Raw genomic sequence first — 23,186 nt, forward strand, 5'->3', positions numbered from 1 at the left:
GTCGACAGACGTTGGAGGGAAGGCAACTGTGTGTCGGGGAGGCTGCTGCTGCTGTTGTTGCTGATGTTGGGCTAAAGATGAACCTGGACGCGATTGGGAGTCGTAGCCTCTGGCGACTTCCCAGCTGTCCCACGAATTCGGAGCCGCCAGTGTGAAAGGGGGTTTAGGTATGTAGAACAATGAACGAGCGTGGTGGTTTGTCCAGGAATTATTACAACAAAAACAAACAAATTCGAAAAGGTGGACAAAGCGTCGACGACAGGGAAGGGGGGAGGAGAGGAGGGATGAAGGAGTAGTAAAGCGAGTGAGCTGGCTGAGCGAGTGTGTAAAAGGCGAGCTGGTGAAGTAGTAGGAGGTCGGTAGGAAGGGGAGGGAAACCACGGACAAGAATAAGATCCGCTGGCCTGTCAGGCGAGATGACGAGGGATGGGAGGAATAAAGGGATCTAGGGAATTTTTGGGGGTGGATGGCGAGCGAGAGGGAGAGAGAAGAGGGGGGAGCTTGGTGCTTGGGTGTGTTTGCGAAACTGAGCAGGAGAGACAAGAAAAGCGGGCTAGGGTGCAGGACGGCCTGGTAAGTACAAGTAGGTGGTCAAAAGCTGCTACGGGCTTTGTGGGCTGTGGGCTGGCTAGGGGACACTAGGTGCAAAAAAGGGCCCTTTCCAGGCTGGTGCTATACGGCGGCGGGCCTTGGATGACCTGGGTTCCTGGGATAGTCGCGGGTTAGTACCATCCGGGAATAGAGGCTTGGATGGAGACGGCATTTGGGAATTTGGGGGGTGGAGGGAGGGATTTGGGAACCCATTCAACTGCTCTACCACAACAGCCAGACAGCCTTGGGTCCCTCTTTCAGGCCCCAACCCGAGCACTTGAAAAGAGGCTTTGTTGCTCCAATAATAATATCACCTTGCCGCCCTTATCCAACTGTCAGGTCGGCGCTCGGATCATACGAGTACCTACGAGTTTGGCCTTTGCGGAGACCAAGGCTCACCGGAGCGCGAGCTTTTGCTGTTCGAGTAACGCCTACCTTATGATCACCGAGTCCACCGGGTCCTACCTACAAGTACGCTGCTGCTGCTGATGATGACGATGATGACTATGATTCTCCGGAACACAGGATGTGGCTGTTGATCTGGCTGAGAAGGGAAACAGGAATACGGACGGAACAAGAAATTGCGAGATTGGAAGCCTTCCGACGCCGCGATTGGCCTGTCTGCCCGTACGAGGACTGGTAGAGGCTGGCTGCAAGTCATGATTGACCCTGGAAACAACTTTTGTGCATAATCATCCAGAGAGAGTTTTTTTGGTCCATCACACAAGGCAGAAACATTTCATGGGCTTTCGTTGTTACAAGATGGCACGGCATGTGGCCTGCCTTAAAACAGCCTGCGAAGCATGTACCGAGTCCTCCGTACCGTCTTCTGGAGCTGCAGCCTCTTTGCTAGCCTAATCCACAATACAAGCACCAGGGTACATGCTCGTCGTTGACCTGTAGCTCGAAACCTGGAAGTACGAGGTTGAGATGCATGGCCACCTTTCTCTATGACGGCTACATATCATGCAGACAAGTACCATTCCATGAAAACCCGTAAACTTTAATCTTTCTCTTTGCGTGTCTCTCTCTCCAGCCCATGATGTGTCTTTCCGTGCGTATACCGGACTGAATACGAGAATAGCGGCGGCAAGTTTCCAGGCACCAAAATGTCACCATATTTGACCACCACCACACGCCATCACCCATCCCCTCCAGTCGGCATCTTGGTATAGTAATAGGAAGGGAGAAGGGGAGCCGCCGAGACGCGCAAAAGTGAACTGAAATCTTACCGCAGCGCAGACCAAGCATGAGGTACGCAGATGGTATGAGTGGGATGTTCGAGTTCCTCGTCGAATGCAGCTCAATTCAAAACCACAGCTGCAAAGCAGCCGCAAGGGAACGGAAAAGAGGCGGGGAGGGGCGGAGCTTAAGCGACAGCCTTGGTGGAGATTTGTTGTTAGGCTCATCGCTCGCTCATCTGTTGTTGGAAGGCATGGAGTCCAATGGGCGCCAAGGGCCGACAGGGCACAGGCCCCCAGGCCCCAGCTCACAGCTTCGGGCACCGCTTAGGCCCTCCAGATGTGCGATTTGCTGGCAGTTACTGACATTTGCTGGCCCCTGCACGCCCCTGTTGGCCCCAGTAGTGTGGACTTGTTGCTAAAATTGAGTCCGTAGCGCATCGTGCTAGTGGATCCCGTTTGCCTGTTGGCCTGCTGAGCCTGCACCGCAATCTTGATCCCTGGTCCTTCCCCCTCCAGCCCCTTTGGCCAACCTCGCCCTGGATCTGCCCCTGTTTTGGCTGCCTCTCCACGGACTTTGTCGTCCGACCCTCCGAACTAGGGGCGCCCTGTGCCTCACTGTCTGTCACTTGCCTGTTCCTGGCATGGTGGTGGACTTTGTGGACTTGATCAACCAATCCGCTGGGCTCCTTAATCTTTTGGCGCAAAGAGGCTGAAGTTGGATTGGTCTGTCGACCATGAGGAAGCAAAACGTCATACTATTTCACCACCTCCGCGATCAAATGTTCTCATCCATGATACCTGTTTGGAGTCATTAGCCGTTAAACACTCTTCTCTAGTCGGTATGCTATACCTCCTTCATCGATATCAAGTGCGATAACGGCAGAGGGAGCTCATATTCCTCTGTAACAGTGTCGATGGTCGACTTTCCCTTCCCCGCCTCCCCCTGAGCAACAATCGATTCTCAGCACGTCTCAGCAGCTCCAAGACTCGCCACTAATCTCCTCTCTCGCGTGTAATTTCTCAGCGACGCCTTGGCGCTCCTACCACTTACCACGCGCCCACACGATTGATGCTCCTTTCGGACTGAGGTGACAATATTGTGGTCATGTTTGAGCCTCTGAGCAGCCATTTCCACCTCTTTTGGTGAAATTAACGCAGAGCTGAAGCTTCGAGAACGATGGATCACAACGCCGTTTCTCTTTTCTCGCTCGGCTGGTTTGCTTGTTGCAGAGGGTCCACGCTCACTCCGGCTTGTTTTGTTCTCCAGATGGTAGAATTGGTCTCGCATCCTGCACTAAAATCCTCCCCTCGACCAGCGAACGGTCTCATGATTCAACCGACCCAACGTGCCAGCTAGAAATCCGCTAGCCCTACGAGGACCCAAGCACTTGTGCTCGTGCTCGTAGGCACAATACGAGGTACTCGGTAGTGGTAGCATAATCGCTTCTTGCCCTCGATATAATCGCCCTTATCAGTCTATCGGCGCCGGGCGCTTTATTCGTACACCGCAGATGGCCTGCCACTGATGAAATTTCCCAGTAACAACGACCGACCCGGTGATTATCGGCCCAATGCAAACATTCGTCAGCGTGTGTGGGGAATTTTGTTCATTGTGGCTTTGGTTGACTTCTCGATTTATTCTCTGTCTGGTTGGTTTGTGCCTTTGCGTCTGTATATGTAGACAATATTTGGACCAAGCGCGATTCCTTCATGGACAGCCGGCTGACTGCTGGGCTAGCTGACCAAGCTTCATTCCCTATCCCTTCTCAGAAAACTTTGCCCCGAGTGTCTGAGCAACGGGTTAAAGGGAGAGCACCCCTTCACCTTGCCGGTAGGCCGGTACAGGGAGCCCCACGAATGTTCTGGTGGCTTTCGAACTTGACACCTGGCCCCCCCAAAAACGTGGAAAACCCTCTGCCAGCTCCATGGCGTCAGAAATCGACCATGGTGGGTGTTTAAGGCTGGAACAGGAGTGTGCGGCTAATGGAACACCCCCTTTAAATAGCAGTCCCCCGCAATACCAAGCAAGCAGGTCGCAGGTTTTGCACATTGACACTTTCTCACTGAGGGGACGGTGAAACCTGAACAGTTGACACAGAGATGTGACCATCAGCTAAACCGATGCCCGCCGGCACGATGGTGTTAGGCGGCAGCATCTACCAAGCGGCGTCTAGAGGCATCGGCCGAGGCCAACAGACAAGGTATATCTTGAAGGAATACCGCTTAAAAGCACAGGCGGCTGAATCCGTTTAGTCCGATGATGCCTATAAAAAGACATCGCCCAGACTCAAAAAGGATGCCGGAGCATCTCGGCAATGCTCGTGGTGCTACCCAAGTTTTCCTTTTGAGAACGAGGGTATGATGCAGGATTCAAGTCTTTTGCAGCAAGTCTTCTGCACCAATTCTTGAGTCACCATCAGGCTCTGGTGAGCTGCAGGAACCGTTGGTTTGACAGACTGACCTGATAGGGCCTCAGGCCATTGCGACCCCCAGACGCTTGAGCCCAGCTGAACCAAGCCTGACAAGCTAGGGTCTGCATATAAGCCCGAACCTGCGTCTGCTGATTCAATGAGCCCTGTACCGAGTTGTTGCATGGCGCATTCCCTCAGGAAAATAAATATTCAGCTTGCTGATTTCATTTGTCATTGACTGCAGGGGCGCACGGCCGGCATATCGCGTGTACTTGAATCTGTCAGTCATTTGCGTCCAGCCTCTCACTTTTGAGCTTGGCGCTCCGAGCCCTAGCAATGGCAAGTCCGTTGCCAAATGAGGCATGCACATGACCACTTTGACATCTGCCTTTCCCCAGACTTGCTTATCTTGAGAGTGAATCGAGATCGAAAATCCGACACACTACCGAGTACGAGGTACCTTGTCCTGGATCCTGGTATGTTCAACGAAAAACAGTCCTGCCGAAGGCCTTCTTTCGGGCTCCAATATGGTGCTAATATTCTTGTCTCCGTTGTATCGCTATCTTTGTGCCTTCTAGTCGTTATCAGTGGAGGAGCTGAGCTTCGACAGGCTGTAGTTCATGTGACTCCTCGATATCCCGCCTTGTCTGGAGAAACTTTTAGGGACACACTCCAAAGCAAATGTCCAAAGGGAGGTTGCAGGCGGTACGGGTTCGCATTGGTAATCAACGCTGCTCCTATTGAGTTTGGTGGACCACTTGCTCGCAACCACTGAATCGATCACAATTCCTCGGTCTTCCATCAGAGTTTGAGGTTAAACACGGGCCTCCCAAGGCTTTCAATGCGGGGGAGGAAAACAATTCAAATCATGAATCATTTCGCAGGAATATAGATGATGCGCTGTTGTCAGAGCTCTGCATTGTTCCAGATCCTTTGGTCGAGTATCCGTAGTGGCTGAACTCCACAGTCCATGAGGAAGAACAGTAGTTCGCAGCCTACATGGCGGCTCGCTAATTCCTCAGGCTTGAAAAATATTTGAAGGGGGGCTTCGACAGGCGTGGACTGCATTCCAAGTCGTTCTACCGGAATCGGAGGAGCCATATCGTCACTGCTGTACCAAGTATTCATTGGTTTGGTGGTGCCAGATCTTCCCGCGCTTCTGCTAAGTAGATCCCTTGCATCCCAAGCTCGTCTCCGCGAAGCTCCCAGCCACCTGATATTCGAGTTCCCACTCAAACGCAGAAAAAAGCTTCATGATATCTGAGTTTTCTCCAGCCATCTGCTTTATTATCTTTCAATGGGCGCAAAGGCTGGCACCAGGGAGTCTGCATAGGGCTCCTGCACGTCGAGGGAAGAATTGCTTGCTCGCACGACCTTGGTTTGAGACATGGAGTGAGCGCTCGGCATCGCGAGCCGGATTGACTGCTTTCTTCTGCATAGATCTAGCAAGTCTCATGCCAGTCATAAGCCCGCTGGGGCAAGAATAGAGGACTCTGCTTGGTCAAGGCTCCGCGGCATGAGGGGGCTTGAAGAAGTTTCTTCTGCGCCGTCCAGCTTACCGGCCCGAATGTATTTGCAATGTTCAAAGCATGGCAGCGCCAGCGTCAAAACAAGCCTGTGCATGTCCTGATTGCCATTGACAGGGGCGTTTGCTTGGGAGAACTCAGGTGACGGGTAATAAATGTGAGGCCCGTTTCATAGTGGCGGATGAAGTCAAATTCTGGACACACAATTGTGGTATTGCGTCGGAACGTTGAGAAAGATCATAGTGAGTAGCAGCTGCGCGAGTCTCAGCAGGCATAAAGTAGCTTTACTGCGATTTCAGCACATTCCCATGTCCGTCTGTATCCCTATTTGCCCTCCAAACGCCTTCTTCGACCTCACCAGTATCTGCGAACCACTCTCTCTTCCAGATCTCTGCTCGAGCCTTGACTCTTTCCAGGATCTCTTCGGCACCCGCCCAGCCACTGGCACGGTGCCCGCTACTCACGCTCACGGCAATGCTCTCTTCTTCAACATTGACCTCGCCCAGGCGGTGGGCGATGACCACCTTCTCTAGCCCATGCTTTTTCTGCACGTCCTCGGCAATAGCGTAGAGAGACTTGAGGGCGAGGGAAGGATACGCAGAATATGAGAGGCGAGAGACTGGGCGATGGTCGAAGTTGTTGCGGGTGGTGCCCAGGAACAGAACGTTGGCGCCCGCGGTAGGGGAACGGGTGAATCGCAAGTAGGATGGGATATCGAGAGGGTCATAGACGAGAGAGATATAGATGGTGTCAGAGGAGAGGGTTTGGGGAAAGTTAGATGGGTTGAGGACAGAGGTTGTCGCAGTACTAGCAGACGAGGTCTGCGTCGAGGACGCATCGGCCCCGTTGGTCAAGGGTGCTGGAATGTCTGCAGACATGGCTCTTCCGGTATGAGGCGAGCTTTTCCTAAAGAGCGGGAAGCAACTGTTCTCTGTCAATGCTCATCAACTTCAATGATATCTGATGTTCCATTAGTGCACTAGTTGTGGAATCATGTTGATATGTGGTGGGTCAAGTCTTTGAACGCCTCTTAAGTTACATGCGGTCAAAAGTTCTGGCTGATAGCTGGGAGTGGCATCTTCTCCAACATCCAAGTGTTTTTCTCGGCTGCACCGCCGATACGTCATACCGGTTCAATAGCTCAGCAGTCTTTCATCCCACCACTTCAACTCACCACCGGGCACCTCGCTCTTTCACGACTTGACTCACGCGTGTGTTTCTCACACCTGTACCCCGTGTATGCGAGTCAGCAACATGAGACACCAATCAAGGTAGCTCCGTCAACGTCTCCCCGTGAGTTTCTCCCGTCCTTTGCCAGCGAATAGCTGATGTTAGACTACCCGTGACCACCCAACCACGCCCTCGCGTCAATGTGAGGCGACTGCACCATGTCCTTTTATTCGCTACCAAAAGAATGCAACTTCGCATCCCGGCCAAAACTCTCCCCCCCACACACAAGAGGGCAAGGAAAATCCAAAGCAAACAAAATAATTCCGAATCTTGCAAAAAACCACGATTTGGGCCCTCTTCAATGGAGCCACGTCTACGTCTCACCGCCTGCCATTTATTCCCTTGTTTTCCACTCATACCGATCAAATCGAGGTGTTTGTGTGTCTAAGACCTCGCGTGCATACAGATTGTCCCAAACAAGAAACCAGAGTTGCCTAATGAAGAACTTCGTGACCCAGGAACAAGAATGAAGTGGCTGGTAAGCAATGGGATTGGTCGTTGAGTATATGCAAGCTGGGAGACGGCGTCATCTTGATTCTCTGTCTTGTCAGGGCCAGATAGTGGACATGGAACCAACATGCGGTCCTCATACACATGTATTTGTTATTTCCCATTTGCTCTTGTTCAATTGCTCTTTTATTTCTGGTGATACATCTCTCTATTTCCGATCATGAACGTCGAGGTACAGTCTTGCAGAAGTGGAGTTTTTGTTACAACGTTACCCTCACGCATCGCCATGCTGTGCAGACCTCAACACTAGACACTCCCACCTCTCATTTCATTAGTTACCGCTAGAAGTCACCTCTTTCTTCTCAAGGTAGGGCAGCGGTGTCGTATCAATCGGCTTCCTCTCTCTTCTCCAATCCCTGATGTGCTGGAGTACAATGGCCGCCGCACTTTCCGGTGTGTCTTGCCTTCCAATACACTCGACGAAGTCACCTTCGGGATCCATCACGTAAAAGTATATGCTGTGGTCCACCAAGTAATCTTCTTCGCCCGGCTTCAGCTCTGGCGGCGTGGAGAAATACACCCGATATTGTTTACACACGTCCTTGGTCTGTTGCCATGTACCAACCAAACCGAGGATAGCAGGGTGGAATTCGGCCAAGTATGCTTTGAGGACATCGGGAGTGTCGCGATTAGGATCGCACGAGATGAAAATCGGCCGTACTGTGTTTGGGGCTCTCTCTTGGATAATTTCGAGGGCTTCGCCCATCTTGTCAAGCTCGTCGGGGCAGATGTCGGGACAATGGCTGAAGCCGAAATATATCTACCAGCCAAAACATTCGTGTCAGTCTCAGGAGAACTTCAAACATTGACGCGGGAGTGCGGACATACGAGTGAATATTTGCCCAATAAATCTTTGTCTGTGAAATCATTGCCATCGACATCCTTCAATGCGAACGGGCCGCCGACCTTCGGCTTCCCGTAGCCTTTGCTCATCTCGACGATCCTCTTGCGTTCCAACCGTTTCTTCTCGAACTGGAAATAAAATATCATGCCTGCACCGACGCCGACGAAGAGCGCCGCTGATCTGAATGAGAATGGCTGCACATGGCAAGCGTCAGAGGAAGGCACGTACCCCGGATAAAGATACGTACGCCTGTGCGATGGTACAATCTGTCCCCCATTCTTAATCTCGAGCTTGAGGAGGAAAAAGGCCGCGTCTGAAGACATTGAGACGGCGGGTCATGTCGTCGTGGTTGCTGCGACTGGAAAGACGATGGCTTAACTCGGGCGTGCACCGTCTGCAGGTGAATCGATCTGCTTTTACTGGAGGCTAGCGGGGTGGCTAGCCTCTGGACAGCTCTATGCAAGGGAGGCATACGGCCAGGCATTGGATTGAGGAGTTGACAGTGAAGTACAAGAACTGCGTTGGTGATGAGTGGACTGACTAAAGCAACTTTCTATGGCACATGGCATGATGGGGTTCAACCACGGCACCCTACTCGCCCACTTGTCAGCGGCGGAGTGGAAGAGCCGGAAGCGCACTCGGCACATACTCACGTGACACAACACAAAATTAACATAAACTTACCATTCGTGTGTCTTGCCTCCCTTTCCAAAGACCGCCAGAAGCTCGGAGGAACAGAGTGATATGTTCGGCATATGTCACACAATCCAGCGTCAGGTGAAGCCTCAAAATCAAGATTAGAGGCGAAGTCCTAGGCCACCGCCCCAGCACGACCCGACCTCCATGTCTACACTATCCCACACCGCGCCCCCAGCATCAGGTCGAATAGGACCTACCAAAGTGCATCTTCCCATTCTGCTCTTCTTACACGAGTGATCTAGACAGGATCCCAATGTCACTTATAGTCACGGGTCAGATCAAATGTTCTGGGCATTACGCCACTCTGGAAACCAGATACAGCGAGTGATGGAAGAAGACACGATGAACACATATCCTCACATACACGGATTCCCTCCATGGTCATTCCCACCACGTCCGGTGGTTGTCTCGTGCGTACGGTCATTCTAACTCTGAACTGTTGGCCTTCCTTCTCGGATTGCGACATCTGGCACGATGGGATGCTTGTTCTCATCCTGTCCCGCTACGGGCGGCGGCACATACTCCTTCCTCCCGGCCTTGTGGACACGACCATTGATCATGATGACATTCAACTTGCTGTGATCCTGGAGGACGTCAATGTCGTCAATCGGATTGCCGTCAACGAGGATGCAGTCCGCGTAATTGCCTTCCTTGATCTGGCCCATCTCATCGGCTCGCATCATGACCTTGGCCACGCCGTAGGTGGCGGCGATAATGGACTCGTGAGCAGTAAACCCCATCAAGTTCTTAAAATGGGCCAGGTCGCGAGCATATGTTCCGTGAGGAGTCCATGCAAATCCATAGTCACTAACGAGAAGCAGCTTAGCGGTCGTGCGAGCAGATGGTGGATCGAGAGAGTCAGAGGAGCATACTTACCCGCCAGGAAGAACTACGATGCCTCTCCGATGCATCTCACGAAGTCCTCGCAATGCGATCTCAAGCTCCTGATTATTGCCTTTACGTCAGTATACCTGACTTGAAGCGGCTGGCACTTATAGGGACTCGCCTTTTTGTACCCAACTTGCTCGGCCTTCTCATGGGAATAACCGAATGCTGCAGCGTCATTCAAAGTTGCAACGAGCCAATTGATTGCTGGAGCCACGACATGCTTGGTCCGTGCCTCCTCCAGCATGTCCATGCCCTCCTCGTCGATATAAGATCCATGATAAATGACGTCCACCCCATGCTGAAACGGTGCTGTGAGCTTATGTCTCGACTATTGCGGTAGGCGAAAGATGGGACCGCACGACTGACCTTGACACACATCTTTACAGAGTCTCTTGCTCTTGCGTGTGCACAGATGGATTTACCTGCTTTGTGTGCTTCTTCCACGCAGATAGCTGTCTCTTCGTCTGTGAAATAGCAGTCTTGAGCTGACCGTACTTCGCAGATCTACATTTCCGGTCAGCAACGGTGAGCATCAAGCAGCCTAGACCTTTGGGATCCAACCTCTTCTCCGGACATTACGAGTTTGATGTTGTCAACCCCAATGCCGACGTGATGTTTGATGACTTCCCTCATCTCCTCAGGTGTGTCTGCAAAAGCAGTGATTGCTGCTTCCAGGTCACCGTCACGCTTGGCCATCTCCTTTCCATTGGCGAGAGACCGTGGTCCGGGAATGTCGCCGGCGTAGATGGCATCCCGAATCGCGACGTCGAGACGCTCCTTGGCAGATGCAGCACCATAGCACCTTTCCCGAGTCGTCAGTGATCCACTCTCACCCTTCACAGATTCACAGAGAGATTCCGGTCGGAAACCTTACATGGTATAGCCGGAATCCAGGTAGCATTTTGCACTCCGGGCGGTCAAGAGGGTGTGCTCCTCAACATTCAAGCCGCCCAAGGAAGCGAGATCGCCACCGTTCCAGGAGAAGTGGGTGTGCGAGTCACCCAGGCCTGGCATCAATGTCCGTCCCTTGCCCTGAAACACTCGAACATCTGGGTTTTGCAGCAACTGCTCCTTGTTGGCGACATTGCCGACTGCCTTTAAACGTTCGCCTGGCAAAGCAAGGTCAGCAACGCGGACATAAGAAGAATTCAGACGAGTCCAAGCCGCGGAGAAAGAAGTCATGCTGCCAGGGACGAGTAATCTCTCGCTCACCTTGGATGAAGACATCGCCACGGTAAGGCGGCTTTCCCGTGCACTCCAAAATGCTGACATCTAGGAAAAGAATCTTGGAGTCCGGATCTGTGCCCAGGATCTCGTACTTGGGAGGTTTCACACTCTCGTTGAATTTGATGGCATCGATATAGGCGACGTTGCGTGGGGGCCCATCGTAAGGCTCGGGTTGGTAAGCGGGAGACGTCCATGGAACGTCTTCCACGATTCTTGCTGGAGCCATGCCGGGCAGTTTCAAGGAGAAGGATCAAAAGAGGTGTTTTGACAACGTCTAACCTCGTCTCTGGTTTCTTCACGTTTGAAAATCCACATACGATGGTTCTTTCCCAGTTATGAAATGTTTTGAGATGTCGGTGCTGATTGAGAAATAGTCGGGCGAAAGGGGAGAGGAGGGAAGTAAAGGGCACCTCTATCTGACCCTGGCTCAATTTCGCACCTGCATGCATGCTTGGGGTGGTGGCATTCTCCCAGTATTCGCATTGTCAGTCGAGGGTCTTTGTGCCCCAACGGGAGACAGACTGCAAGGATTGTCTCTCTCCCCTCTTCTCACCCCAAACAGGTTATGCCCAAAGGGAAATGGGATGTGAAGGAAACTTGACAATCCCGTCCGTGCCGGATCGTTCTTTCCAATGCACCCCGCAAGTTTAGGGCCCCCGCGCTATCCATCCACAGGCATCCACGTTACATGTGAACACCTCATTGTTGCAGAAAGAGGGGTTACAAGTCCCCGTCCCCTACCCGCAGAGAGGTCGGCGTGATTCGACATACAGTACAAGTACCCGGCCGGGAAGGTCCTTGTACTGGAGACTGCGAGTGTGCGAGCCCCTACTTGAGGGCCCAGCGACCCCTCTATTGCACTTATGCTCACGACTCAAACGATCGTCTGTGGGCAAGTAGCGATAGTCCGGGAATACACGGGGATTGACGGTCTCTCGCTAAACACGGGGAAGATATATTACAAACATACCTAGGGACTTTTGGTCTCACGCCCGTCGCTCGATAGGGAAAGGAAACGAACGGATGGGTGTTGTAGGCAGGCAAGCGAGTACGCGCATGTTTGTCGTGGAGGGGAACAATTCCTCATCTAGTTATCTTGATTGCGTTCTTGGTCTGGTCAAGTTCGAAACAGGTAAACACCCAACAATAAACAGCACCCACAGATATGGTGTGGATGCAAGCCGCGCGGAGAGGTCGATTCGGACCGACGAGACCTCCTCAACAAGACGATGGCGAGGCGACCGTCAATGCCAATGCGAAAGATGTTGTCGGCGGCGGCAGTAGCGACTACGACGAGAATGGAGAGAGTCGATTCCCCTTCGCGCCAGAGTCATTACCCGACAACGCCCTCCCTTTCATCCCCAAGGAACTGGTCCTCGAATGTACCCAGCGGTCGAAACCACAAGATCAAGACAGAACCCAGGATGACGCACAAAGAGGTCTCGGCGACGACCACGGAAGAGATGAAGACAATCGCTCCAACCCCGCCGTGCGCTCCGGCCGCCCCGAGCGCTGGATCGTCATCGACAACATCGTCTTCGACTGCCGCGACTTCCTCGCACACCACCCGGGCGGCGAACAGGTCATCCTCAGCTTCGTCGGCGAGGACTGTTCGTGGCAGTTTTGGCGGCTGCACGGCAAAACCGTCATGGAGCAGTACGGCCGGGCACTCCGGGTCGGGAGGACCGAGGGCGTCAAAAACCGCTTCGTCGAGCCCGTCAGGTATGTCGGTTTATCGGGGTTGGGGGATGATGGGTGGTGAACACACGGGGAGATTAGAGAGAGGGAGGGGGGGGGGGGGTTTCTTTTTGGTTAATGGTGAGAAAGAGAGAACAGATCCTGGTTCCTGGTCCTGGGCATGAGCTCTCGTTCTGGATCTGGATCTGGATCTGAATGGACTTTGGTCTTTTGTATATACTTCGTTCGTATACAGTACATATTTTTTCGCGGCGGCGAGTCAGCCCAGAGCAAAGAATCTAAACTGACTTCATCTCATATCTGCTGTGATTGTGCGTCAAAGCCAAACCCTTGGGGAATATTCGGATTCTCTCAATGGGGGACTTGGGAAAGTGAAACCCGCCCACCCACCAACAAAAACCATCACCCTGTTGTTCCTGAGACTGTGTGTGGTAGAGAGAGATGAGAAGAAGACCAACAAGTTATGTCTATGTCTATGCGCATTCCCTATTGCTCTACTCCGCGAGGGGCGTATTCAAAGCCACGACGATACTTGTAGCTACCCGCCCGGGAACGTTATGTCTGTTGCTCGACAGTTCTACAAGTAGATGAGATGAGATGGAAGAGAGTAGAGTATAGTATGGCGATATGGGCGATAAACTTCCTTGGCGAACTCGACCCCATGGGGTAAGAAACTCTCGTAGGACCTCTACGAGAGTACCTCGTGCTGTGCGTGCAGGAGTGATAAAATAATAGAGGAAGAAAAGTGTGTGAGTGTGATTGTCTGGGCATTAAATGGTTGGTGCATTTGGAGTTTTGGGGGGGGGGAAGAAGATCGACATGACAAAGAGGAGAGGGCGGCGAAAGGCGGATGAAGGCGGCATGGCGGGTAATGATAGACATAGACCATTCAATAGTAGTGGTGACCGGGGCATCCAATAGAAAGGTGTGATAGTAAAGACAGACTTTCTTCGTCTCTCCTCGTCGGCTTCTCACGCCGGTAAAGTGGCACAGTGGGAGAGTGGTACATATCCGGTGGAAGGATGACTTTAGCCAGCTTCTCTTCAGTCCCCCATCTTTCACAGCCTCTTGTCACACGGGGTGAACGAGGCAAAGCAATAGATAACGGTCTCGAATTGGCCATGGAGATTGTCTGACTGCTTCAAACCCTTAAGTAACCCAAATTTATTACTCTCCTTGTCTGGCAGAGCCGATAAGTGGACTTCCTCATCTGGGGGTTGAACCATGGCTACATCAGCGACACCTGGTGGCGGCGGGGTTTCTCCCAGCAAGAGCTTGACCAACTATGCATCGTATATCCCAGAGGGAAGCAAAAGGCCGAGAATTGGACATCTTGACCTGGACTCCAACACCGTCACACCTCTCTCTTACATCTCCGGCACACCGATAAGGAGTCTTTACGAGGTGATTGAAGTGGGCGAAGACGCCATCATCCAAGCCGGAGAGCCGTTCCCGCGGAGCAAGGCGAGATTGTTACCCCCGATTTATGGCCGGGATATTCTTGCCGTTGGGAAGAACTATGCAGTGAGGACTGGCTTGTCGGATATACTGAGTTGCTCGTGACTGATGGATGTTCTCCAGGCCCATGCCAAAGAGTTCAATGCTTCCGGGTAAGGTGGCCTTGTGAGAGAGATCGCTCGGTATCGAATGATGGGCTGACCATCTTGAGCCTTACAGATATGACAGCTCTGACAAGGTCGATATGCCAACTCATCCCGTCATCTTCACCAAGCGATGGACATCTGCTATCGCAGATGGGGACGAGATATACCCCCATCCAGGCTTCACCGAGTCGGTGGACTATGAAGGCGAGATCGGAGTCATCGTAGGCAAGTCTGGATTTCAGATTGATGCAAAGGATGCCCTCGAGCATGTCTGGGGGTTTACCATTATCAATGATGTGACGGCTCGCGAACGGCAGCGGGACCATAAGCAGTTTTACCTGGGGAAATCGTGAGTGGTTATCCGCACCTTGCAGGAGACGGGGTAGCCAGGGTCACCATCCTACTCAAGACCCTCGCAATTTCAGCTAATAGTGCGTCCAGACCAGATACCTTTGCGCCAATGGGTCCGATCGCGGTCCCAAAGGAGCATCTTCCAAAGGTGCTTACTGTCCAAACTGTCGTGAATGGCGAGAAGCGACAGGAAGCGACAACCGACGACTTGATCTTCAGCATCCCGACATTGATCGAGACACTGTCCGCGGCGCAGACACTGCAACCTGGGGATGTGTTGGCCACTGGAACCCCGGCCGGTGTTGGATTTGGCTTTGATCCCAAGGTGTGGCTGCACCCTGGCGACGAGGTCAAGATCTCCGTAACAGGCCTTGGAACCTTGACAAACAAAATTGCGAGTCCAGAGTCGAGGATTAGCATCCTCAACCACATTGTCTCGCCTGCCGTGCCCGTTGTGAATGACCGGACGGTCGAGGGCCGTGGACTCAGCTCTGTTGGCTCGAAGCGGCTGTTCTACCAGCGAAAAGGCGGTGATGATGCTGGGCGGCCCATCTATTTCATTCATGGACTCGGCGGCACTTCAGAATATTTCGGCCCACTAATGACAAGGCTGGGGAACTCCTGGACATATCACCTAGCAGATCTCGAGGGCCACGGCCTATCGCCCACATCCGCGACGAGCAAGCTGAGCATCGCTTCTTTTGCCTCGGATGCGTATCAGCTTTGCTCCCAGGCAGGTATCACCTCCGAGTCCGGCCTCACCGTGGTCGCACATTCGATGGGCTGCTTGGTTGCGATGAAACTGGCCCTGGATCACCCGGATTTGGTCAAGACGCTCATCCTGCAAGGGCCCGGCCCTTCACCGCTCCCAGAAGCCGCCAGCAAAGCCACATACGCCAGGGCTGCCCTTGCTCGGGAAAAGGGCATGCTGGGGGTGGTGGATGCGGTCGTGGGCGCAGGCACATCCGATTACAGCAAGGCACATAATCCTCTCGCAATCGCCGCCGCTCGAGTCTCCTTGTTGGGACAAGACGCCGAAGGATATGCAAAGGCCTGTACTGCACTGGCAGACTCGCACGCCGACACGTTGGACATCTCAGCGTTGAAGGCGAGAGTGTTGATCATCACGGGAGAGGAGGATAAAGTGTCGCCGCCGGATATGTGCAAGAGGATGAAGGAGCAAATGCCCAACTGCGAGGATGTTGTTGTTCTTCCGCAGGTTGCGCATTGGCACTTGTTTGAAGCAACCGAGAGTGTTTGTTCAGCTGTCACCGACTTCCTGGGTAAGTAATTAATATCCACAAGCTGACGTATTTCGGGATCATTTGAGTCAGGATATCGAAGCTAGAAAGAAGAAAATTGTGTAGAAGACTTGTAGACTTACATACAGTATGTACTCTGGTTCTCTAGATAGAGTTGCTTTTCTACCTTTGCGGTTGGAGACAAGTCGGGCGTTGCCGTCGATCCTGTGGGTGGCTAGAGGTCCTTTGTGCTCAACGGTGGTGCTTGTAGAGGATCAGCACGGATGTGGCTGTATCTAGTGGTACCTAGTTGTACCTAGTAGTTGTGATGCCCGTAAGGATTTCCCAAAACAACCCGGGACTTTGCGGGGGAGCAGCAAAAGGGGTGTAGCTCAGTACCATTGATCCCCTCCTGGGACAAGTGTTTAGGGGGGCATTAGGGGTCCGGGGTGTTATTAGGGCCTAAGTGAAGTCCACCAGCCTCACTATCCCTGCCCTCTAGACGCCCCCAGGACCCTTCCCCCGTTCTTCCCGAATAATCCCTTCATTTCTTATGCCCTTCTAATGCCCACCAGTGCCTAGAAATCTTTTACCCGATGGGCCGTTCTTATGCCTAGTGATTCTTATGTTTGTACCTACAAGTGCTTGTGCAATTAGGCTTTAGTCTCACTATCCCTCCCCCCCCCTCGTCGCCCCCATGTTACACCTCAACCGACCTGGTGCCCGGCCCCGGATTTCTTTTCTCGGTGCTTAACTGGACAAAACATTCATCCACGTTGATGACCTTGACACTTCCATCCTGCTTCATCCTTCATCCTTCGTCGTTCTAACCTTCTAACCTTTCACTTGGTCGCATATGCTGACTCTCATCGCAGCCACAAATTGCTGTATCAACCATTGAAAGTACCGTCTCGCGTTGATATTGAGTCTTGCTCTCTCGTCCCTCCACTCAAAGAGCTGCGGATTTGCTTTTCCGTGTTACATGGCGCCTCAGGTCGACAAACGCCAACCTCGGGTGCCTCTGAGCTGCGAAAACTGTCGGAAACGAAAGATCAAATGTTCGGGCGAAAGACCTTTTTGTGACACATGCGCCCGTCGTGGCTTCAGCCATACCTGCTTCTATCTGCGCCAAAATGTGCAAATCCCTGCAGGGACCAGCTCCGATGAGGTGCTCCAAAGAGTGAGAAGAGTCGAAAATCTCCTCGAGAGACAAGTCTACCTCCTCGAGCAGCGGCTTGAACCTTCACCAAAATCGAATTCGTCCAACCAAGATACTTTGTCCCAACATCAATCGTCGTCCGTGAACTCATCGCCCTGGACCGAGATCGAGGCGACTCCTTCTGAGACTGCTCCGGCAACAAATGTCGGTACCATCCTGGTATCCGAGGGAGGGTATGAAAGATTTATTCCCGGGCTCGCTTCTTCAGACGCCGAGTCGGTCAATGAACTGATTCAATCTGCTTCTGCTCCACCAATGTCATCGAGCTTCCCCTTCTCCGCCGAGGCACTCGCGGCGCGAAGAGCGCTTTTGGACACCCTACCTCCTGGACGACAGTGTGACGAACTGAAGGATATATTCTTCGAAGTGTTCTCGCCGGTGAGTGTCACTTAAGCTTCTTAGTATTTCTCCAGTCGTCCACCTCGCCCCCTCAGGGCAGATCTGTCAGAGCCTTAGGAGGAATACCCTAGTGGCTCAAGGATCTGAGTCTTGTAAAGTGCTGTTGGCACTCAAAGAGAGCCATGTTTTCTCCTCCTTGTCACAAACGTGGTAGGTACGGGTAGAGATGGTCTTGTTAAATGGTACGAAAACAAAAACAACAACCTTACACTCACCAACGAGTGCCCTCCCGCACCAATGCACGAGAAACTACCCTTCCGACGATGCTGACTCAGTCTCAAACAGCTCTTTCACATACTCCATGACCCATCATTCCATGCCGAGTACGCTCACTTTCGCCAATACCGAGGAGATGTGTCCCTCTCGTTTCTTGCCCTGGTATTCGTGATTCTCTCCATCTCTGTTACTGCACTGGACTCGGACCATCCACTGCTCGCAGACCTCGGAATGGAAGCGACGGCGTCAGCAAATATCAAAAGCTTAGCGACAAAATACCGAGCCGCCGCCATGGGATGCCTCTCAGCGCACCATTTTATGTGGCGACACAACTTGCAGACTGTGCAAGCTTTGGTCCTTTTGATATACGCACTTTCACATGCTCATGGCCCTTCATGGGCCTTGTTGGGGGCTACCTTCAACATTTGCGTATCGATCGGTTGCCACATCGACCCGTCTCAACTGAACCTAGATCCAGTGAGAAGTGAACAGCGACGCCGGTGTTGGGCTGGCCTCATGTTACTGTATACCATTCAAAACACTTGTCTGGGGAACATTGCCCCGATGAAGGTCATAGCCAACGTCCGTCTTCCTGCCGACGTGGACGATGACCACATCACCATGTATGACAATCCGCTGTTGCACACAGATGAAACCCAACCCAAACCCCTGAGCAAAATGTCGTACATCCTCTTCAAGTTCAAACTATATCGGCTGGCGTCCGATATAACAAACTTCACCCGGGAAAACGGGCAGTTGAGCGGCCTGTTCGAGCTCGACGCAAAGATCTCGAGGGAGGAGCACGAACACGACGCACGATTCGCCGACCCTCAGCGGCTTCCAGTTTACCATCTGGCTCATCTATACATCATCAAAAACTATACGAATCACCTGCGACTCATCCTCCATCGACCGTATCTTCCACCACATTCTTCGGCGGCGGACAGCACATTGTACGAGTACCCGGAACAAATGCTGCAGAGCCGGCAGTATTGTAAGATGTCGGCTATGAAGATCATTGACAACCACGAGGACCTCTGCTGTAACGACAAGTTGAAGCCTTATCGCTGGTTCGTGTACGGTCTGGGCGGCTACCAGACGTTTCTGGCAGCGTCGACGCTTGTGGTGCTGCTTGGGTCGGAGGATGACTCGGTCGCTTCAGACCGCGCGGATGTCATCTACGCTCTTCGAAAATGTCAAGCACGGTTCGAGCAGCTGTCTCCGCGCAGCGACATCTCGGCCAAAGCGGCCCGAATCCTGCGCCGCACGCTTGGTCCCGTCACGAGTACCAACGGTGGTGCTGGGGGTCCCCTTCATGACACCCCAAGACTGTACCATCAGTCCTCGAGCATTAGCGACGAGTCCAAGGTCGTGTACAGTATGAGCCACCGACACCAAATATCCAGCGCTTCCCCCGGCAACCTCCATGACCACCACCTCCACCACCAGCAACAGCAGCACACATCAATCCCACCTGGTCCTGCTGGATACAATCAGACGGGCTTCACCAGCGGTGACTTTCCCAGTGGTGCCAACGAGGCCGTCACGACAAAAATGGAACCACCACCACCACCGCCGCCGCCGCCAACGTCACAGCACCAACACCAAGTCCAGTACCAGCACGAGCTCCAGCACCAGCACCACCATCAGCAACAGCAACAGCCTCCCCCTCATCCTCACTCCTTCTTCCCCTGCCCACAACCGCTCTACGAGCTGATGAATCTCCCCGCGGAGCAGTGGCTGGGCGGCCCCTCCGCGCTGGCCTGGGACTGGAGCAGCTGGGTCGACGTGCCCGAGGCCTCGATCGCGGGATCCGACATGTTCATGGACACTTCGGCTTCTGGCGTCATGATGTGATGCTATCTTGTGTCCTTTGTTGTATTTCTAGAAGGACATGGACATGTGGATATAGATATGAAAAATGTAAATACCCCCTGTGCGTGCGATAGACAATTGGTACGATCTGCTCGGCCGAGACTCGAGATACGGTAGTTTTAGTACGTCGCTTCTTCTCCTTCCCATCCTCATATCCAGGGGTTTGACTCCGATCCCGACCCTGTTTCTGGTTCTGGTTCTCATCATGGTTGGTTGGTGCTAATTAAACCCCCGGTTTCACTTCACTCAATTCCACTACTCCTGCTCTACTTTCCTCCTCTGGTGCCCGTCGTGTCTCTCTGATCACGAGATGACATGTCATGTCATGTAATTACGCACGGTGCACTGTTGGTCGGCAGGCAAGATGGGATGTCTCTCAACGACCACGAAAGCCACGACTGGACGAATGAGAACTTCGACGACGCGGGTTTGGGGAAAGGGGACAGGAACAGGGATATACCGTCGTTCGATAAAATACCTATCTAGGTAACTGAGGAATTTTAATGATTTGATATTACGGCGAGATATCCATCGTATGGACCGCCGAATAACTACTATCCCGTGCACTTACGGAAGGCTTCAAAGGCACCGCCAGCACCGCTTCACATTATGTACTTTTCTTTACCCCAGAGCCCTCTCCAGCCTGTTCCTGACGGCCAGCCACCAGTTCGCTTGCTGCTCGGCCTCGTCTCTTTGTTGAATGGCCCGGATGGTCTCGATTGGCCGCTGCGATTTGACCTGTTCCTCGGTGAAGAAATTACCATGGAGGCCATAGGGTACTCTCTGCGTCAGGTATACTCGAGCGGCCAACGTCTTCATGTCTCGGGCATCAATGATCCACAGCTCACTTTTGGCATCGGGACGACATTCGCCTGATGAGTCTAGCTGTGATTCGTCAAAGACATAGGTCAGCAGCCAGCCATCATCTTCCTGAGTGCCGCCTTCACGTGGCACAAAGTGTGGCTCCTGTGCGAACCAGCCTTGCGGAAGGCGAAAAATCGAGATTGGGTCATCCTCCTCCCGAAATTGTAAGATCGTATTGATACACCTTGTATCAACACAGTCAAGTACACCCCGGGTATGTGAATAAGTCTTGCCTCGCTTGATGAGCGTCTCCACATCTGCCTTGACCAAGCAGTCGATCTTCGCAGCACGGCCAAGGGCGGCTCCAAAGGTGCCAATGGAAGTCGAACAACCAAAGACATACCTAGCCTGGCTCATTGTGCTGTCTTTCCTAATATTGGGAAATTCGAACGGGATAGCGCTTAATGCGAAGTCATGTGTTATGCGCCCTGGCTGTGTCATTGAGAACTGATAGTAGTGGAGCCGGCACTGTTCTTCACTATCAGGCCCATTGAGCATTTGTTCAGGAGCGGGAATATTGCCTGCATCAAAAATGACCGACGCCGAAGTCAGTCGACATGCGAGCATATTGACGGCAGTTGTCCGCAGTTGTCCCGTTACCTTGTCAAGCACCTGATCTTCCCACGTATTCGCAGTATGGAAGATGCAGCATGCTTTTGTCTTAAACCAGACAACCTGCTGGGGCAGGTATCGAGGAAAGATACCGAATCGAGAATGAGACGTTGCGTCGTAGGTAACAACAGGCTTATTCTTTACCAAGTTCAATGGATCCAGCGACAGAGGCAAGTCCATGATGACAGTGTGGTGTGCCGACACTCCAAAATCATGCATCATCTTTGCCGACGAAATCCCCGGAACTGGGGCATTCAGAAGCCTGATTGGTCTCTCGAGCGGCGAAGAAGGGACGGCGGGCGAGAAGGTCGCAGGAATAATCGAGTAATGTACATATGGAGGGACAAAAGTCGAGTGGAAGAGGACCAGCTCTCCCGTCTTCGGGTCGACACGAGGATGGGCGGTGGTCCATTCTTTCATGAACCGCAGTAACCCATCTCCCCCAAATCCCGAGCCGTTCTCTCCTCCTAGCTCCCCTTCTGCTCTCAGCCCGTTGAACCAGCCAATAGTTTCGAGGCCCGGAAGAAGGACCCTGATTGGGGGGCCGGATTCGCAGGTGGCAAGAGCGCGACCATCATGGAATAAAACACCCGTGTTGGCCACGCTGATCTTCTTAATAGCTTGGACTGAGCCAGGAAGTCGTGATAATAAGACAAATAAGATGCTGCGGAAGATAAGGGCGATGAGCTTGTACAATGAGGTCAATGGATTGACCAATGCTGCTATGCTCGGGAGGATCGGATGGCGCAGGTGTTTTGAGGATATTGTGGACAGATAGATGTCGGTCAAGATGTATTGGTTGACAAATTCTGGTTGCACACCATTGGCAATCCGTGTGAACACGACACCGCTGAGCATACCATCCCCGTCGAACCAGTGCGCATCCCGGCCCAAGTCCTCGTTTGCCACTGGGTTGCCGCCATTTCGCACGTATTCACCTCCAAATAGCTCTTCTGGTATGCTCCCAGAATATGGGCATGGTACTAGACTCTGGGCCTTCTGCAAAGGAGCAAAGTTGCCACTAAGGTAGGGATGCGGATGGCTTCTCTTGTAATCTCGAGAGGACTTCGCGCTCGAGGGCGAATAGGATGGGTGCTTTCTAGGTGTATCTGGTGTGACGACGGAGGAAAGCGAGTTGGTCATACTCGAGACAAGATGAAAGAACCCAGCAGTGGTGGAGATCCTCGACACAGCCTGAAGCCGAATCCTTCCGTAATGTGTCGGTTTGCTGCTAAACCTTTAAGAGGGGATCTTTATCAAAGAGTGAATGCTTCCACAAGTTATGCAAGGTCGACGTCTCTTGTCCGAGGCCGTTGGATGTGACGGGGTCCGAGACGCCCCTCAGGATCAAGTTCAAACATGCATCGGATCACGCAACCAGAGAGAAGAGAAGGTCGATTCACATGTCAGCACCAGGGGGACCTTGCAAGTGAGGAGATAAGTTAGTGGCCTTGCTAAGCTCACATGATGAAGTCGTCGCAGGACAAGTAGGGGAGAATGCGTTGATCTCAATGCCAACATGTCTCCTAAAACATCCAACCAGAGGAAAGTAAAGGAGGGGAAAACAGCCCAGCGAAGACAAAACTGAAGTCAGCCGAGCAGGTGGAAGCATCGAAGCTGCAGGTCAACGATGCGGAGGAAATCATGGCGTCATTGAGCACTGGCCGGTGGCAGCATTGTTATTTGAGCTAGTAGAGAGCCAAGACGCTAACTAATGATTGCGACCCATGTGAAGAACCATGAACAGAATGTTAGCCGAGAATCCGCTTACCTCTTTTGTAGCTCGACTTTTGCTGCTTTTGTCGGAAGCTGCACGCCGCGGCCCGTCAGCCTCGTGTCCGTGTGGCTTGACCCCCACCACCATCGCCCATCACAGCCTTCATCGTCCGCAGCTTTCATCCCCAACTTGGAATTGTGCGCGTCATGATATCCCAGAAATTTCATGGCTTCCCATCAGACCTCTGCACAAGTCCACACAGCCATGTCTGCATGCTTTC

The 23,186-nt window shown here is 52.7% G+C and overlaps 6 protein-coding genes across 6 annotated transcripts; 2 read left to right on the forward strand and 4 right to left on the reverse strand.

Moving 5' to 3' along the window:
- Window positions 1–5,996: 5,996 nt before the first annotated feature.
- Window positions 5,997–6,590, reverse strand: AYO21_10274 (hypothetical protein; the record flags this gene model as incomplete). The annotated part of the gene is made up of 1 exon (XM_022660196.1): window positions 5,997–6,590. The coding sequence occupies one exon, from the start codon at window positions 6,588–6,590 to the stop codon at window positions 5,997–5,999; it is 594 nt and encodes a 197-aa protein (XP_022507487.1).
- Window positions 6,591–7,723: 1,133 nt separating this feature from the next.
- AYO21_10275 (hypothetical protein) lies at window positions 7,724–8,619 on the reverse strand (the record flags this gene model as incomplete). Its single annotated transcript, XM_022660197.1, has 2 exons — window positions 7,724–8,212; window positions 8,281–8,619. The coding sequence occupies 2 exons, from the start codon at window positions 8,617–8,619 to the stop codon at window positions 7,724–7,726; spliced, it is 828 nt and encodes a 275-aa protein (XP_022507488.1).
- An 801-nt stretch (window positions 8,620–9,420) lies between these two features.
- AYO21_10276 (hypothetical protein) lies at window positions 9,421–11,336 on the reverse strand (the record flags this gene model as incomplete). The annotated part of the gene is made up of 6 exons (XM_022660198.1): window positions 9,421–9,802; window positions 9,967–10,211; window positions 10,268–10,387; window positions 10,445–10,685; window positions 10,758–10,992; window positions 11,096–11,336. The coding sequence occupies 6 exons, from the start codon at window positions 11,334–11,336 to the stop codon at window positions 9,421–9,423; spliced, it is 1,464 nt and encodes a 487-aa protein (XP_022507489.1).
- A 939-nt stretch (window positions 11,337–12,275) lies between these two features.
- AYO21_10277 (hypothetical protein) lies at window positions 12,276–12,872 on the forward strand (the record flags this gene model as incomplete). Its single annotated transcript, XM_022660199.1, has 1 exon — window positions 12,276–12,872. One exon carries the CDS (start codon window positions 12,276–12,278, stop codon window positions 12,870–12,872), a length of 597 nt encoding a protein of 198 aa, XP_022507490.1.
- Window positions 12,873–14,032: 1,160 nt separating this feature from the next.
- Window positions 14,033–19,695, forward strand: AYO21_10278 (hypothetical protein; the record flags this gene model as incomplete). Its single annotated transcript, XM_022660200.1, has 6 exons — window positions 14,033–14,332; window positions 14,390–14,418; window positions 14,486–14,761; window positions 14,854–16,046; window positions 17,156–17,601; window positions 17,908–19,695. The coding sequence occupies 6 exons, from the start codon at window positions 14,033–14,035 to the stop codon at window positions 19,693–19,695; spliced, it is 4,032 nt and encodes a 1,343-aa protein (XP_022507491.1).
- Window positions 19,696–20,334: 639 nt separating this feature from the next.
- Window positions 20,335–22,332, reverse strand: AYO21_10279 (hypothetical protein; the record flags this gene model as incomplete). The annotated part of the gene is made up of 1 exon (XM_022660201.1): window positions 20,335–22,332. One exon carries the CDS (start codon window positions 22,330–22,332, stop codon window positions 20,335–20,337), a length of 1,998 nt encoding a protein of 665 aa, XP_022507492.1.
- Window positions 22,333–23,186: the final 854 nt, after the last annotated feature.

Source organism: Fonsecaea monophora (genome assembly GCF_001642475.1).
Source record: "Fonsecaea monophora strain CBS 269.37 chromosome Unknown Scaff115, whole genome shotgun sequence".
NCBI lineage: Eukaryota > Fungi > Ascomycota > Eurotiomycetes > Chaetothyriales > Herpotrichiellaceae > Fonsecaea > Fonsecaea monophora.